At 38.3% G+C, this 14,924-nt stretch overlaps 2 protein-coding genes and 1 long non-coding RNA gene across 3 annotated transcripts; 2 read left to right on the forward strand and 1 right to left on the reverse strand.

Annotated features, from left to right (window-relative positions):
• Positions 1-766: 766 nt before the first annotated feature.
• LOC120109214 (protein NRT1/ PTR FAMILY 8.3-like) lies at positions 767-5,465 on the forward strand. Its single transcript, XM_039122957.1, has 5 exons — positions 767-917; positions 2,466-2,571; positions 2,658-2,875; positions 3,018-3,574; positions 4,613-5,465. The coding sequence occupies exons 1-5, from the start codon at positions 861-863 to the stop codon at positions 5,433-5,435; spliced, it is 1,761 nt and encodes a 586-aa protein (XP_038978885.1). The 5' UTR covers positions 767-860; the 3' UTR covers positions 5,436-5,465.
• Positions 5,466-6,062: 597 nt separating this feature from the next.
• LOC120109215 lies at positions 6,063-7,162 on the reverse strand. The gene is made up of 3 exons (XR_005510198.1): positions 6,885-7,162; positions 6,618-6,798; positions 6,063-6,526 (listed from the first exon to the last, which is right to left on the reverse strand). It is a non-coding gene; the product is annotated as an uncharacterized LOC120109215 (long non-coding RNA).
• Positions 7,163-7,323: 161 nt separating this feature from the next.
• Positions 7,324-11,747, forward strand: LOC120109213 (protein NRT1/ PTR FAMILY 8.3-like). Its single transcript, XM_039122956.1, has 5 exons — positions 7,324-7,617; positions 8,604-8,709; positions 8,806-9,023; positions 9,185-9,741; positions 10,678-11,747. Exons 1-5 carry the CDS (start codon positions 7,558-7,560, stop codon positions 11,498-11,500), a joined length of 1,764 nt encoding a protein of 587 aa, XP_038978884.1. The 5' UTR covers positions 7,324-7,557; the 3' UTR covers positions 11,501-11,747.
• The last annotated feature ends 3,177 nt before the right edge of the window (positions 11,748-14,924 follow it).

Raw genomic sequence — 14,924 nt, forward strand, 5'->3', positions numbered from 1 at the left:
GGCGGCTCACTATGGGTCGGTGAGGGTGATTTACCTGGTGCTATCCGGGAGATTTTGTATGCTGACTCTTCTAGGTGCATTCGTACCCGAATAGTATGAATCATCGGTTTTAGCAAAAAAAAAAAAAAAGTCCTCTCTCCTATGTAGATGCGGGTATTATTATACTCGGCCATCATTAAAGTTTATTGCTCAATATATAAAATATATTAATGATACTGGTATTAATGTAGTCAACCATCATTAAAGTTTATTACTTAACATGCAACAGAAGTTTAACCATTAAAATCTTTTTTTAATTATGATTTATTATATTATTATATAGTATTTCAATTATAATGAGAAAAATGAGAAAAATATCATATCCTATGCATCATGCAGGGCCAATACTTATAATATCAATATTATTGACATAATTTTTGCATGGAGACTCTCGTGCAAAATTCTCCATTCTATTTTGTACGCATTCATTGGCTCATATTTGGAATTTTTTCAATATATAAAGAATTTCATGTTTATTTTGCACATAGTTATGCGTAAATATATAATAACAGGGATTAAATTTTAGATCATTAATGAAAACAAGTAGCAGGAATGTTAATTAACAGACATCTTGTGCTGCTACTTGTCTATAAACCATTCTTGTTTTTGAGAAATTACGTAAATAATTTAATCAGTGGCATCGTGGCCACTCTTGAACAAAACTTTGTGTATCGACACGCGTCACAAAGTTATGTGCTGTTTTAAAGGCAACACTGCTAAAAAACTCTCTTCAAAAAAATAAAATTGGTGCTCTGTCTCATTTCTCGGGCGGGAAATCCCTGGAATCCTTAACCTTCTCCTCTCTCTCTGAGTCTCCATCCATGGGCTCTCAGGAGGAGAAACCAAAATTGCTGTTGGAAGATGGGCTCTCATCAGAGGTTCGTCTCTTTGTCGCAGACAAAGATTATTATTATTATTTTTTTGTTGCTTCCTTAGATTTGCTCCTCGATTCGGGGTTCCTTAGTTTGGTAAATTCTTAAATCATTCAATGTGGATTTGAGAAAGATTAATGTTATGGTAACAAATTTTCTGTTATCTATGGATTGTTATCTATTTTTCAGATTTTTGATTTCTGATAGATTTGGGTTAGTCTAGTCGTGAACCTCCCTTTACATCAAAAAAGAAAAGGAAAGATTTGGGGAAGTCTAATGGGATCATAGTTCATATGGCTGCGGCCTGAGGTGGTGTTGGAAAAAATAGATCTTGATAGGAATTCATAATCCAAGGTCTTCGAGAAGTGACATTAGATTATCTAATCTCCACTATACAATAGACAGACCTGTTAGAATAGAAATTAAGCACCAAAATTTGAAAACTGAAAAGGAATTAGTGATCTAAGTCCTCACAGTCTGCATGCATCAGGAATGATCAAGCAAAGTTGAGAGTGTCAATTGGCTCAATTGTTTAAGTTATTGGGTGTTAGATACCAGGTTCGAATCCCATCCTCAACCCAACTACTGCTTCCTTCAGCCCTAACCCGCAAGAAAAAAGAACAAAAAAAGAATGATTAACCAAACTAGTACAATGAATCTTCTTTTTTTTTCCTCTTTTCTTTTCTCATTTTTTTTCTTTTCCATATCTTCCTTTTATTGCTTCTCTTTTTTGTGCCCATTTTGTTCGATTGTCTTCTCCAGTCTCCACCATTTTGCTTGGGAAAAAAAAAAAAAAAAGCTATCGTGAATCTTCTTCTTTTTCTTCTTTAGAATCTGTTAGATGATTAGAAGGCAATGACCGACGAGCAGACAAAGAGAGAGCTTTCAGATGCAACTGCTCAAATTTTTTATTGTTGATCTGAGGATTGTAGATTGACGTGCTCCAACTCAAATAGCCCGGGAATTTTTTCCCTTCTGTAGTACTTAATCTGTCCAATAGAAATGTCACAACTTGGTAACTAGTTGACTGAGATAACTTTAGCTATCTGCTTTTCAGAGAGCTTGACCTTAATAGTTTTCAATACAAAAAAGAAAAATCATTTCTTTTTATCAAATTATCATGCAAAAATTTTCATGGAAATGAAGATCCGGCTTGCCATTGCAAAGTCTAGTTCTGGATGCAGTTTTGATCTAACTATTTGATTGCATAATTCAGGACTGCTTATGGTCTATTTGATTGCATGATTCAGGACTCTGCTTATGGTTATACATCTTTTTGAGTGATTACAGTTAAAAATCTGAGTTGTGAATGCTAATTTTACTCCATTCATTTTATCATGCCAGTTAGGAGGTATAGTAACATATTTCACACACTTTTTCTTCAAGAATGCTTGTATTCATATGGTTGAGATTTTGATTTCTGATTCTATTTCATCCATTTTATCGTGCCAGTCAGTGCGATTGTCCAAAACTTCGCATACCTTCCAGCTTTTCTGATAGTTTAGGACTCATATAAAATTTCATCATATTTGGTTTATGCTGTTTTATCTGTAGAATGGAAATGGAGGACCATACACAGGAGATGGATCGGTCGACATTCATGGAAATCCAGTCCTAAAGAATGGCACTGGCAATTGGAGAGCATGCCCCTTTATTTTAGGTATTAAGATTACTTGATACTGTTTAGCCTATTATTTATCAACTACCCATAATCGCAGTGCTCAAGATTCTATAACCAAATCACAGGGACTGAATGTTGTGAACGTTTGGCTTACTATGGAATAGCAACCAATCTTGTTGCTTACCTTGCAAAAAAATTACATGAGGGAAATGCCCCTGCAGCAAGAAATGTCACAACTTGGCAAGGGACTTGCTACCTCACCCCCCTGATTGGAGCAATATCGGCTGATGCATACTGGGGAAGGTACTGGACAATTGCAGTCTTCTTGACAATATACTTTATAGTAAGTACGGTACAACAAATATTTTTTTCTCCTTTTTGTAATCATAACTGCATCTGTTTGGTCTCTTTGTTTTGTGACTTATGATCTGTTTTGGCCATATTATTTAATTCAGGAGATTATGATGCTACTGTTTTGGTTGTAGGGAATGGGTACATTGACCCTTTCAGCATCAGTTCCTGCCTTCAGGCCTCCATCCTGTGCAGGATCAATTTGCCCAGAAGCAAGACCAGCTCAATATGCTGTTCTCTTTATTGGTCTCTATCTGATTGCATTAGGGTCTGGTGGAATTAAACCTTGTATCTCCTCCCTTGGTGCTGATCAATTCGACGATACAGATCGAGCAGAAAGAGTGAAGAAGGGATCCTTTTTTAATTGGTTTTATTTCTCTGTGAATATCGGTGCACTTTTATCCAGCAGTTTTCTTGTGTGGGTGCAAGACAGTTATGGGTGGGCTCTGGGCTTTGGTATTCCTACACTGTTTATGGGCCTAGCCATTATAAGTTTTTTCTCAGGGACCTCACTTTATAGATTTCAAAAACCGGGTGGAAGTCCTATTACAAGAGTATGCCAGGTGGTCGTAGCTTCTCTTCGCAAGTGGAAGGTAGATGTCCCCCATGATAGTTCTCTTCTCCATGAACTACCAGGCAAAGCCTCAGCAATCAAAGGGAGTAGAAAGTTGGAGCACACAGATGAACTCAAGTACATCTCTGAACTTTTCTTACTTCTTTAAATGTTAAATGAATCTTGAGCCAAGTCCTCTTAAGTCATTTTGCTACTCAGGCAGGACATGCATCTTTAGATTTGTAAAAGGGCTAACTGGAGATTCTTATGTACATAAGTTGCCAAGAGGTTCTCTTGCTATCTCTATGTAACATCTTTTAAGAATCCATAAGTTGTCGATGATGGTCAGTCTCAGAAATCACTTGTTTGGTATATATCATAAGCGGAAAGCCTCAAATAGAATTATAAAATCAGATTAGAACCGGAAGAATTGCTAATAAATCACTGCAAAAAGATCCAGAAAATATCTTAGTCTTTACAAGTACGTTGCGAATGGGGTTTAGCCAACTTGTTCGTAATGTTTGCATTGTTACTTTCTAAAAGAGTTTGTGTATATATTTAGTTTCCATTTTCTGTGTATGAGAGATTATAAAGATCATAGATGAGTTTACTCAGCTGAAAGTTATTATCAACTTGCAGAATATTTCATACTTATTCCAACTACGGTAAGGAGCTTAAGAACTACATGATTCACCCACTCGTCCCGGAAAGAAATTTCACCCACCTAAGTAAAGAACTGTTACAAATAATGAAGAAAGTAATAGATCAATTTAGATAACCAGACACATTTAAAGCAAAGAGCGAATTGACCACTTCCACACAGGACTAGTTTGTAGTTCGAGGTCTGTCCCCCATGTGCATACCTCCATTTTACCTTCACATCATATGAAACCAATGTTCTTCTGTTGGAGATAAGCCAACTGTGGACTGATTTACTAAATAGTATACAGAGGAAAAAATAAAAAGATGATTATATCAATTGTTTCACAAGTGCATGATCAACTATTTTTAGACACTATGTTTTCAGAAGCTAGCATTTTGTCTAAATATGCTATGAAATTTACATATACACGAGTTATAATATGTATTTACATATAAATATATGCAATAATCTGTTATGATTTCTTCTTGGTATGGCATGTTGAACTGTTCAATATTAACAAATATGAACTTCAGGTTTCTTGACAAGGCTGCAACAGTTTTAGATCTTGATGAGAGGATCGAAAGCTTCTCCAACCCATGGAGGCTCTGCACAGTCACTCAGGTGGAAGAACTGAAGTTATTGGTACGCATCTTCCCAATCTGGGCTACCAGCATTGTGTTTGCTGCTGTCATTGCGCAGATCTCTACATTGTTTGTCGAACAAGGGATGGTTCTTGAGACGACCATTGCTTCATTCAGCATTCCTCCTGCATCTCTATCTACCTTTAATGCGATCAGTGTTATCTTATGGATTCCAGTCTACGACAGGGTTCTTGTGCCATTAGCAAGGAGATTCACGGGCAATGAGAGAGGCTTTTCAGAATTGCAGAGGATGGGTATCGGCCTTTTCATATCTATACTGGCAATGGCTGCAGCAGCACTGCTGGAGATAAAGCGTTTGAGCATCGCAAAGGCTGAGCATTTGGAGCACCAAAAAGTGGCAGTTCCCCTCAGCATCTTCTGGCAGATACCTCAGCATGTCTTGGCTGGAGCGGCAGAAGTATTCACAGCCATCGGGCAGCTCGAATTTTTCTATGATCAGTCTCCTGATGCCATGAGAAGTCTCTGTAGTGCGCTATCATTTGTCACAAATGCACTGGGGAATTACCTAAGCTCTCTGATCCTGACCATTGTGACACATATAACAACCCAAGGAGGGAAGACTGGGTGGATTTCTGATAATTTAAATGAAGGGCATCTCGATTTCTTCTTCTGGCTTCTAGCTGCACTCGGTTTGTTGAACCTTCTAGTTTATGTTTACTGTGCCATGAAGTATAAAAGCAAGAAGGCTTCTTGAAGTCTGTCTTTGTTGTGTACAAATACTGTTACAAGATGCTAGAATGGTTATAGATGTGTCACTTAACCATGTAAAGTATCCTTCCTATGTGATGCTTTAGATCAGGAAGATGATAATATTATATGATAATTGATAAGTTTACATATTTTTGCTTGCGTGATGCCTCCGCTGGGGTATGTGTACCCCAGAAAGGTTGGTTGAAACTTTTATTTCTCCAGTCCTACATGTGAGGATTGCATAGGGCGGGCTCTTTATGTATTTATTGGTCATATATAAGTATCCAAGATTTTTCCATAACTGATTTGGAGCTAAATACGCACCAGTGCAGGCTCTCACAATTCCTATTAATATAGAAACCATGGCTGACTAAAAATTGATGAAGGTTTCTTTCTTAGCTCTGGTGAATGGAACTATCAACTGCTCTCACAATGTTTCCATCCACAATTAGTTGCCAAAATCACAGAAACTTGGCTCCTATACAACAAAAAGATGCTAAAGAATGTGGTTATGGATTAAGAAACAAAATTATTGTTAAGGAGATCTCCACATTTCTAGAGCCATCAAATCAAAATCAAGATCAAACTCTATCTTTGGGCTAGGTTTGGAAACTGGAAGTACATACGAGAATTGAACTCTTTGCATGGAGATTAAATTAAGGTGGCATTCCCTGTGCTTCAGTTCTTTACAGAGATTAATAAAATAAGAGGAAGAAGAAACAGAGTAGTTGACAAGAGGAGGATGAAGATCGGGTGTGGGAGCAAGCCGACGTATTTCTTCAGGGAAGGAGACAAGGGCCTGGGCTGAGAACTCGAGGCTGGGGAAGATGAGATCGCTCTCCTCGGAGACCATGGACTCCACAAGCCGGAGGTGGTAAAAAAAGACATTTGAAGCAAGGAGGAGTCTTGCTTATAGAAATCCGAAATCTTTCAGAATAATGTCTAATATCATCAAATACCGGAAGGAATCGAGGAGGCTCCGGCCGCAAATCTCGTAGGTGTTGGTCACCCTCTTCCCAGGCCTCGGCTGCAGCCTCTTGTTGAGCTTCGACGCCTCTGACACCTTATCATGTTATGGCACGATGACCTCCGAATCTAAAACAAAATCCCGAAAGGAAAAAAAAAAAATCAAAATCCTTTTCTTGGTTTCTTTCAAAGATTCTATGAGAAGAATAAGAACGAATACCTGAACAACGTGGTGGTCCTTGTGGTTGGCGAGGCAATAGGAATAAAGAGCCCGCCCTATGCAATCCAAAAATTACATATTGCATCTGTTTTTGTTGAATCGGCATGAACCTCACAGGGAACAAAGAAGCTCGTCTTCAGAAGCGGCCTCAGTCATGGCGGACCATTCTCAGCGAACCCACCTGCACCCAAACCCCCGTCTCCAGATCAAAACCCAGCCCCAAAGATCCCATTTTCAGCAAACAACGTGCGAAAATCGAAACTTTACCATCACTTTATTCTGCTTGCTCCACAGAAGCTGATCTTTTGGTGGTTCTCGATCGCCAGCTCGTCCAGTTACGAGGAAATCCACAGCTAACACCAAAACAGAGCAAATCCAAGATTGGTATCCATGCCACTAACCAATCGGGAAATGGAGATTCCTCAGCATCGAGTGTTACCACTCGGACCGAAGCGCCGCAAGGAATCACTGCCGGAGACTGCCGAAAAGCTCACCGAAGAGAAGGGGACGCAGAGAGGAGAGCAAAGAAAGAGAAGGGAGAGAGAAGAGTTGAATAGGGAGAGGGATGAAGGGAGGAGTGATCGCTTTGTGAATTATGGATTCAGAATGCTTTGAGATCTGTGTGGTTGGTGATCCAACGATGGCTGTATGCGAAGGAACGTAATTTCTTCTTTCGTGCAAAAGATGCAACCCACTTCTCTTGCCTGAACCTGGACTGGAAGTTGGAACCAATAAAAAATGATAAGGGAAAGGCTGGCCTTTGCCATTTCACCGTCGTCTCGATGCTCGGTCTTAAATCTTCTCTCTCCCCGTCAGCGGAAGCATTCCACTCCCAGCTAGTCTCTCGATGATTACCTCGTTGTTAAAAAATCCCTTCGAATCCCTAATTCACTAGCCTTTTATTGCGGAATCCCCCTCTCTCTCTTTCGGCTTTCGATCCATGGGCTCTCAGGAGGAAGATCAGAGATCGCTCTTGGAAGACGTTCTCTTATCGGAAGAGGTCTGCTTTCTTCTTTCATAGCTTTAGATTCCGATGAAAATTTTGGCCTATCTATCTTCGTTCGATTTAGGAAGTTCTGTAATGGATTTATTTCTTTTATTAATGATTGTTTCGTTGTGAATCTGAGGATGATTGGTACTAATGTAAGAAATTGTGTTTTAGCTATTGACTTGTATCCGTCTTTCAGATTTTTTTGCTTTCTGATGGAGTTGGGTGAATAAATCCTCTCCAATTTGGGTGTGTCATGATTCATTTGGTCGTGCTTTGACGTGAAGCCTTGGAAAGATTAGATCTTTATAAGAACATGTCCCAGATCCTTGAAAAATGAGATTAGATTATTTAATCTCCATCATACAATAGGAAAATAAAAAACAGAAATTGAAAAGAAAACAGGAAACTAGGGTTCGCAATTCTAAAGGTCTGTAGGCGTCAAGAATGATTGAGCAAAGTAAATACTAAGAACCTTCCGTAAGATAATTGGAAGCAGCGACCAATATGCAGATGAAGGGAATGGTTTCAGATGCAACTGCTCATAAGTTTCTATTACTGATTTATGGATGGTAGGTTTTACGTGCTGTAACTCAAACAGTCCTTGCATGTCTTCCCCCAAGGTGCTTGACCTGTCTGATAAAGGTGGCACAGCCGGGTAATTTGTTACCTGGGATTATTTTCATTTAGCTGTTTTTTGTAACCTTTGCTTAAAGCCTGAGCTTAATAGTTCTTAAATAGGGAAAAAATGTTTTTGATCAAAACATCATTTAGAAGTTGTCATCAGAATGAAGGTTTGGGTTGCCATTGCAAAGTCTAAATCTCAGTTTTGATCTGATTTCAGTTACACAATTGACATTGTAAATGCGAATTATATTCCATTCATTTTGTTATGCTAGTTGATAGGACTCTTTTAAAATTCACGCACCTTCTAGTCTCTGATTATTTAGAACTTTATAAAATTCCATCACATTGGATATCTGTTGTTTGATATGTAGAATGGAAATAAAGGACCATACACGGGAGATGGATCAGTTGACATAAATGGAAATCCTGTCTTAAAGAATGGCACAGGCAATTGGAGAGCATGCCCTTTCATCTTAGGTATTAACATTACTTGATACTGTTTGATACTGTTTAGCCCATTATATATTAGCTATGCATAATTGCTGCACTCAAGATTCTATAACCAAATCACAGGGACTGAATGTTGTGAACGTTTGGCCTACTACGGAATAGCAACCAATCTTGTCACTTACCTCACCAAAAAACTACATGAGGGAAATGTCTCTGCTGCAAGAAATGTCACAACTTGGCAAGGAACTTGCTACATCACCCCCTTGATTGGAGCAATATTGGCTGATGCATACTGGGGGAGGTACTGGACTATAGCAGTCTTCTCAACAATATACTTTGTTGTAAGTACAAGTACTTTTTCTCTCATTTTTTCTTCTTGTAATCATGTATCTTTTTTGGTATGCTTGTAATCATGTGTTTGGTTGCTCTGTTTGTGACTTATGATCTGTTTGTTCCATATTATTTAATTTGGAAATTAATTATGCTACTGTTTTGGGTGTAGGGAATGGGTACATTGACCCTTTCAGCATCAGTTCCTGCCTTTAAGCCTCCATCATGTGTGAAATCTGTTTGCCCAGAAGCAAGTCTATCCCAATATGCTATTTTCTTTGTCGGTCTCTATCTGATTGCATTAGGGACTGGAGGAATTAAACCCTGTGTCTCTTCCTTTGGTGCTGATCAATTTGATGACACTGATCCAGCAGAGAGAGTGAAGAAGGGATCCTTCTTTAATTGGTTTTATTTCTCTGTGAATATTGGTGCTCTTATATCCAGCAGTTTTCTTGTGTGGGTGCAAGACAACTATGGGTGGGGTTTGGGCTTTGGTATTCCTACATTGTTCATGGCCCTAGCCATTATAAGTTTTTTCGCAGGCACCACACTCTATAGATTTCAAAAACCAGGAGGAAGCCCTATTACAAGAATGTGCCAGGTGGCTGTAGCTTCTCTTCGTAAATGGAAGTTAGATGTCCCTCATGATAGTTCTCTCCTATATGAACTACCGGACAAAGCTTCAGCAATTGAAGGGAGTAGAAAATTGGAGCACACTGACGAACTTAAGTACATCTCTTAACTTCATTTATATCTCAAAAGATTTGATTGTTGCATTAATCTCGAGTCAAGTCCTTAAGTAATTCTGCTACTCAGTCTGGACGTGCATCTATAGACATGCAATTGGCTGATTGAAAATCCTTGCGGATGAAATTTAGGTTGCAAATTGTCAAGAGATTCTCTTGCAATCTCTGTGGTACTTCTTTTAAGAAGCCATAATCTGCCAACAATGGTCAGTCTTAGAAATCGGTTATCTATCATATCATAAGAGGACATCATCGAAGTAAATTGTAATGCCAGATTATAAACTAGAAGAGTTTATTGAAATCATTTCAAAAAATGAACGAAATCAGTTAATTTTTGTAAGTTCATGGTGAATAGGGTTCCATCAAATTGTTCGTCATTTTTGCTTTGGTACCTTCTAAAGGTGTTTGCATCCCCATTTTTGATATGCTGTGTATTTGATTTTATAAAATTCATGACTTTTCAACTTAAAGCTGTATTCACTTAGTAACTGTGTAAATTTTCATTTTTTCTTCAGTTCATGTAAAACTCTTATCTTGCTATTGGAAATTAGCCAACAGTGGGCTGATTTACTTGGTTTTACTTTAATGATAGACATCAAACAAGCATTTATCTTGACAATATATTATCAACTAAGATCTAAAAACAAAGCATATGTCCTTTCTGTTTTAATCAAATCAAATCATGAAATTTGAGTGATGGATCATTATTTCTGCTAAAAACTGATGATTATTATCAACTGTCCGACATGGTCTGACTTGTGACTTTTTCTTAATATATATAACATTTTTCAGTAGCTAATACTTTCTTTAGATGTGCTATGTTTTTTAGTAGCTAGGTTTTTGTATACAGTAATTCTTTTGCTGTTTCTTCCAGATATTGCATGTTGAACTGCTAAATATTAGTAAACTTGTACTGCAGGTTTCTCGACAAGGCTGCTACTGTGTCAGATCTTGATTTGAAGACTGAAAGTTTGTCCAATCCCTGGAGGCTCTGCACAGTCACTCAGGTGGAAGAACTGAAGATACTGGTACGGATGTTCCCCATCTGGGCCACTACCATTGTTTTCTCTGCAGTCTATGCACAGATCTCTACCATGTTTGTGGAACAAGGGATGGTTCTAGATGCAACAGTTGGCTCATTCACCATTCCCCCTGCATCTCTATCAACCTTTGATGTGATCAGTGTTATCATATGGGTTCCAATCTATGACAGGATTCTTGTTCCAATAGTAAGGAGGTTCACGGGCAAGGAGAGAGGTTTTTCAGAACTACAGAGGATGGGCATTGGACTATTCATATCAATATTGGCAATGGCGGCGGCAGCACTGGTGGAGATAAAACGTTTGGGCATTGTGAAGGCTGAGCATTTGGAGCACCAAAAAGTGGCAGTTCCATTGAGCATTTTCTGGCAGATACCTCAATATTTCTTAGTTGGAGCAGCAGAAGTATTTACATTCATTGGGCAGCTTGAGTTTTTCTATGATCAGTCTCCCGATGCCATGCGAAGTCTCTGCAGTGCGCTTTCACTCCTCACAACCGCACTGGGGAATTACCTAAGCTCTCTGATTCTGACAGTTGTGACATATATAACAACTCTAGGAGGGAAGACTGGATGGATTCCTGACAACTTAAATGAAGGGCATCTTGATTATTTCTTCTGGCTTTTAGCTGGGCTCAGTTTTCTGAACCTTCTGGTTTATGTTTTCTGTGCAATTAGGTATAGGAGCAAGAAGGCTTCTTGAGCTCCAACTTGAATGTTTGTAGTAATGTTGTACAGCTGTTGTGTCATTCCCAAATCTTGGCTTCAGAACATTCCCAAATCTGGTGTACAGCTGTTGTGTCATTCATGTTTCCATTGAATACTTTAATGTTGTAGTAGTATCTTTCTTTTATTTGCCTTGGTTGAGACATTTGTGCTGATGTAATTAGTATGTAATAGAAAATAGTAACTCTTTCACAAGAAAAATAATAATTTTGCTATTTCTTGCATGGTGTCTCTGTTGGGGTCTCAGGGAGCATGCGTGACGTGGCAGTTGATCGTCAGCATGGCAGATCTTATGTTAACACATCAGAAGTTGGTTAGCAGTTGCCTTGTGGGCAGAATTGCCGACTGGTATTCTGGTGGTGGTATATGCGAGCCTTCAAAGTATGTTCCAAACCCCTAGAGAAGGGAAAAGACAAAAGTTTGTGCTTGGTTATGAGACAATGTTATCTTCAAAGGGAAGTATCAAAGTTTATTGTACCAATCAGTACTGTATCATTCTATATCCGTACTAAACCGGTATGCAGTTTCATACTGTACCAACATTTGGTACATCTCATCATCTTATACTATACTACGTATCTATATAATAATAGAATGGTATAAGTATAGTGAACTTTAAAAAATTTACAAATCTCTGTATCTGGTTGCTACCATTTTTATTTTGTAAACTGAGTTTAGGTGCAAATGATATGAAAATTCTTGCTGCAAGACTTAATCTTTTAGTCTGGAACTTTACAAGTTTTTGGGATGCCAGGGGGTTGGTCCGGCAGGTTCTATGAGTCAATTTGGCTTCAGGTAAGGTGTGGCTGAATTCTCTCTCTCGCTTTTTCTTTTTAATCAAACATACTCTTTTCTCGATTCAATCCAACCATATAAAGGAAAAAATAAATCATTCGCATTAAATATTATTTTAAATAAGTGAAATCTTTGAGTAATGAAAAAAAAACAGCTAGTTTTGCTACTTTAATATGTATTGTTCCTTTTTACAAGAATGAGATGTTTTTTGGTCCGATAGAAATACCCTCTGCTCTTGCCACACTGATGTTACTATTTTATACTTTTTAATCTAGTGATCAAACGTATACACATACATAACAACTTAAAAGGCTTTATTCATACTAGTACTTCTAGTTATACATATATACTAATACTTCTTTAGGGAATTCCACTTACATTTTTTTTTGTTTTGATTCTATTTTGATATGGTGTAGGCATTGGGTTCCCTTATGCAAACTAAATTCTATCTTTTTGTCTCTTTCTCTATACTTTATCTCTATACTCTATAAAATTAAAAAAAATACTATAATATAAAAAAATAAAATATCAAGTAATTAATAAGTCAACTAATTAAATAATAATTAAATATTAATTACTAAACTAAATATTAGTTTATTATTATACTAGTACATATTTTAATACTAATTGATAATACTCCTAAATTAATAACGCGAATTAATCCTCTCTTTCACTATATATATATATATATATATATATATATATAATGAGATAATGAAAATAAAATATATACATATATACATACCTACAAGTGTTTATTATTCATAATTTAATTTTTTTAGTATATATTGGATGCTTATAAACTTATGAAAGCACGGATTGCTTAGCTTTGATTATCTCTAAAGATATAATTAATATTTAATATTCGACAGGTACCCATACCCGATCTCCCACCTTGATAGCACCCCTATAATTAATGCTCAAATCTTGTGCAATTTATTTTTAAAAACATTCCGTAAGCATTTTGAAGTTATACTTTTATAAATGTAAACCATCATTCTTGGAAAAAGAAACCGAGAATTAGAACTTTTTAAGAAGGCTTCGCCGGTTCCTTGTCTCCGCCGCCCTACCCTCCCTCGCCTTCCACTGCCTTCCCCTGCAGTCGTCTCCGCCGCCATGTCGACGACTTCAAGGGCGGAGGCGCCGACGGCAGCGTTGGTTCCGCTGGGAGGAGTTACGTCAGAGGAGGAGGTGCTGACGGGGATCGATGGAAAACATTCTAAACATCGACCATCCGATCTTGATCGACCGATAGAGGAATCCGCTCACAAGATGCGAATATGTTTCAGATGGACACATGAGGACCTGCTCATAAAGGTTCTATGCGGAAGAAAATTGTATAAAATTAAGTACGCGGGCAGCGGCATCACAAGTGATACTGCGAAAACAAGATAAGTGTCGCCAGCGGGCGGGCGCATATATTAGTTCTGCAGATTAGAAGTCTGCATAGAACTAAATATGCGGACACCCACCTCCCGGTAATGCGTATAGAGCACCGGTAGGGTTTCATTCGGATGGAATCATAACTATCTGTGCGGAGTTAAGTCCGCATAGAAGTAGGTATGCGGAATTCCGTAATCCATCCTACCACCTCAACGTCCTCTACGCCTTCAGTTTTTTTTTTTTTTTTCCGCGCGCTTGCTAAAGCGGATGGATCATATCTAATGAGTATGGTGTCACGCTCCGAACCCAGCACCCGGGTCCGGTACGCGACCGGCCGCATGAGCCCTAGAGCAGTGCCCTAAAGATCATGCAAGGCCTATGATTAACAAGAATTCCAATAAATCCACAACTAATTTAGAAATTCAAATAAACAAATCCGACATGTCCAAATAAACAAATTAGTTCAATTACGAGCTCTTCAAATGTTCATCGACATCAAAGAAGGATAAACAACTAACTAACTAATGACTCTGGTGCTCGCACTCTGCGCCCATCCCATCCAAAACTATGCAACCTGCAACTCTGGTAAAGAAAAAGAAGAAAAGAGGGTGAGCTTTACAGCCCAGTAAGAATCCCTACACATCCATACCAACACAATAATAATATGAATTTGAAAGCCACGACAAATCGATGCACATTTCATGAAATCATAAACCGGCTATCAAAAGACTCAAATAATCAATATAAGTATGTACGTCAAATATCAATGAAAGTCCAACCACGCAAGAATGATATAGCATACGATAGCTCATAAATCTTCATTAATGTTTTCAATGCTTTTTCTTTCCATTCTATATTAACTTGATCCGGATCAATTATCTTTCCGACTTTGGGCTACATCCCGGTCACGTTTTCGGCCCGTGACGGGGCAATCGATAGTATCACATTTCCAGCCTGTGACGGGGCAATCGATAGTATCACATTTCCAGCCTGTGACGGGGCAATCGATGGTATCACATTTCCAGCCTGTGACGGGGCAATCGATGGTATCACATTTCCAGCCTGTGACGGGGCAATCGATGGTATCACATTTCCAGCCTGTGACGGGGCAATCGATAATATCACATTTCCAGCCTGTGATGGGGCAATCCATAATAACGAGATAAGCCCAAAGTCCCTGTTCATTTAATCAATTCACAAACACACATCCATTCCCTTTTCCA

This window comes from Phoenix dactylifera, unplaced genomic scaffold, assembly GCF_009389715.1.
Source record: "Phoenix dactylifera cultivar Barhee BC4 unplaced genomic scaffold, palm_55x_up_171113_PBpolish2nd_filt_p 001908F, whole genome shotgun sequence".
Classification (NCBI taxonomy): Eukaryota; Viridiplantae; Streptophyta; class Magnoliopsida; order Arecales; family Arecaceae; genus Phoenix; species Phoenix dactylifera.

What these genes read in the sequence shown, in the direction of transcription:
- LOC120109214 (XM_039122957.1), top strand. Translation starts at nt 861, where the DNA reads ATGGGCTCTCAGGAGGAGAAACCAAAATTGCTGTTGGAAGATGGGCTC. An exon ending in AGCATGCCCCTTTATTTTAG is followed by an intron (nt 2,572 to 2,657) that starts GTATTAAGATTA and finishes ACCAAATCACAG; the next exon opens with GGACTGAATGTTGTGAACGT. An exon ending in GAGCACACAGATGAACTCAA is followed by an intron (nt 3,575 to 4,612) that starts GTACATCTCTGA and finishes TATGAACTTCAG; the next exon opens with GTTTCTTGACAAGGCTGCAA.
- LOC120109213 (XM_039122956.1), top strand. Translation starts at nt 7,558, where the DNA reads ATGGGCTCTCAGGAGGAAGATCAGAGATCGCTCTTGGAAGACGTTCTC. An exon ending in ACGTTCTCTTATCGGAAGAG is followed by an intron (nt 7,618 to 8,603) that starts GTCTGCTTTCTT and finishes TTTGATATGTAG; the next exon opens with AATGGAAATAAAGGACCATA. An exon ending in GAGCACACTGACGAACTTAA is followed by an intron (nt 9,742 to 10,677) that starts GTACATCTCTTA and finishes CTTGTACTGCAG; the next exon opens with GTTTCTCGACAAGGCTGCTA.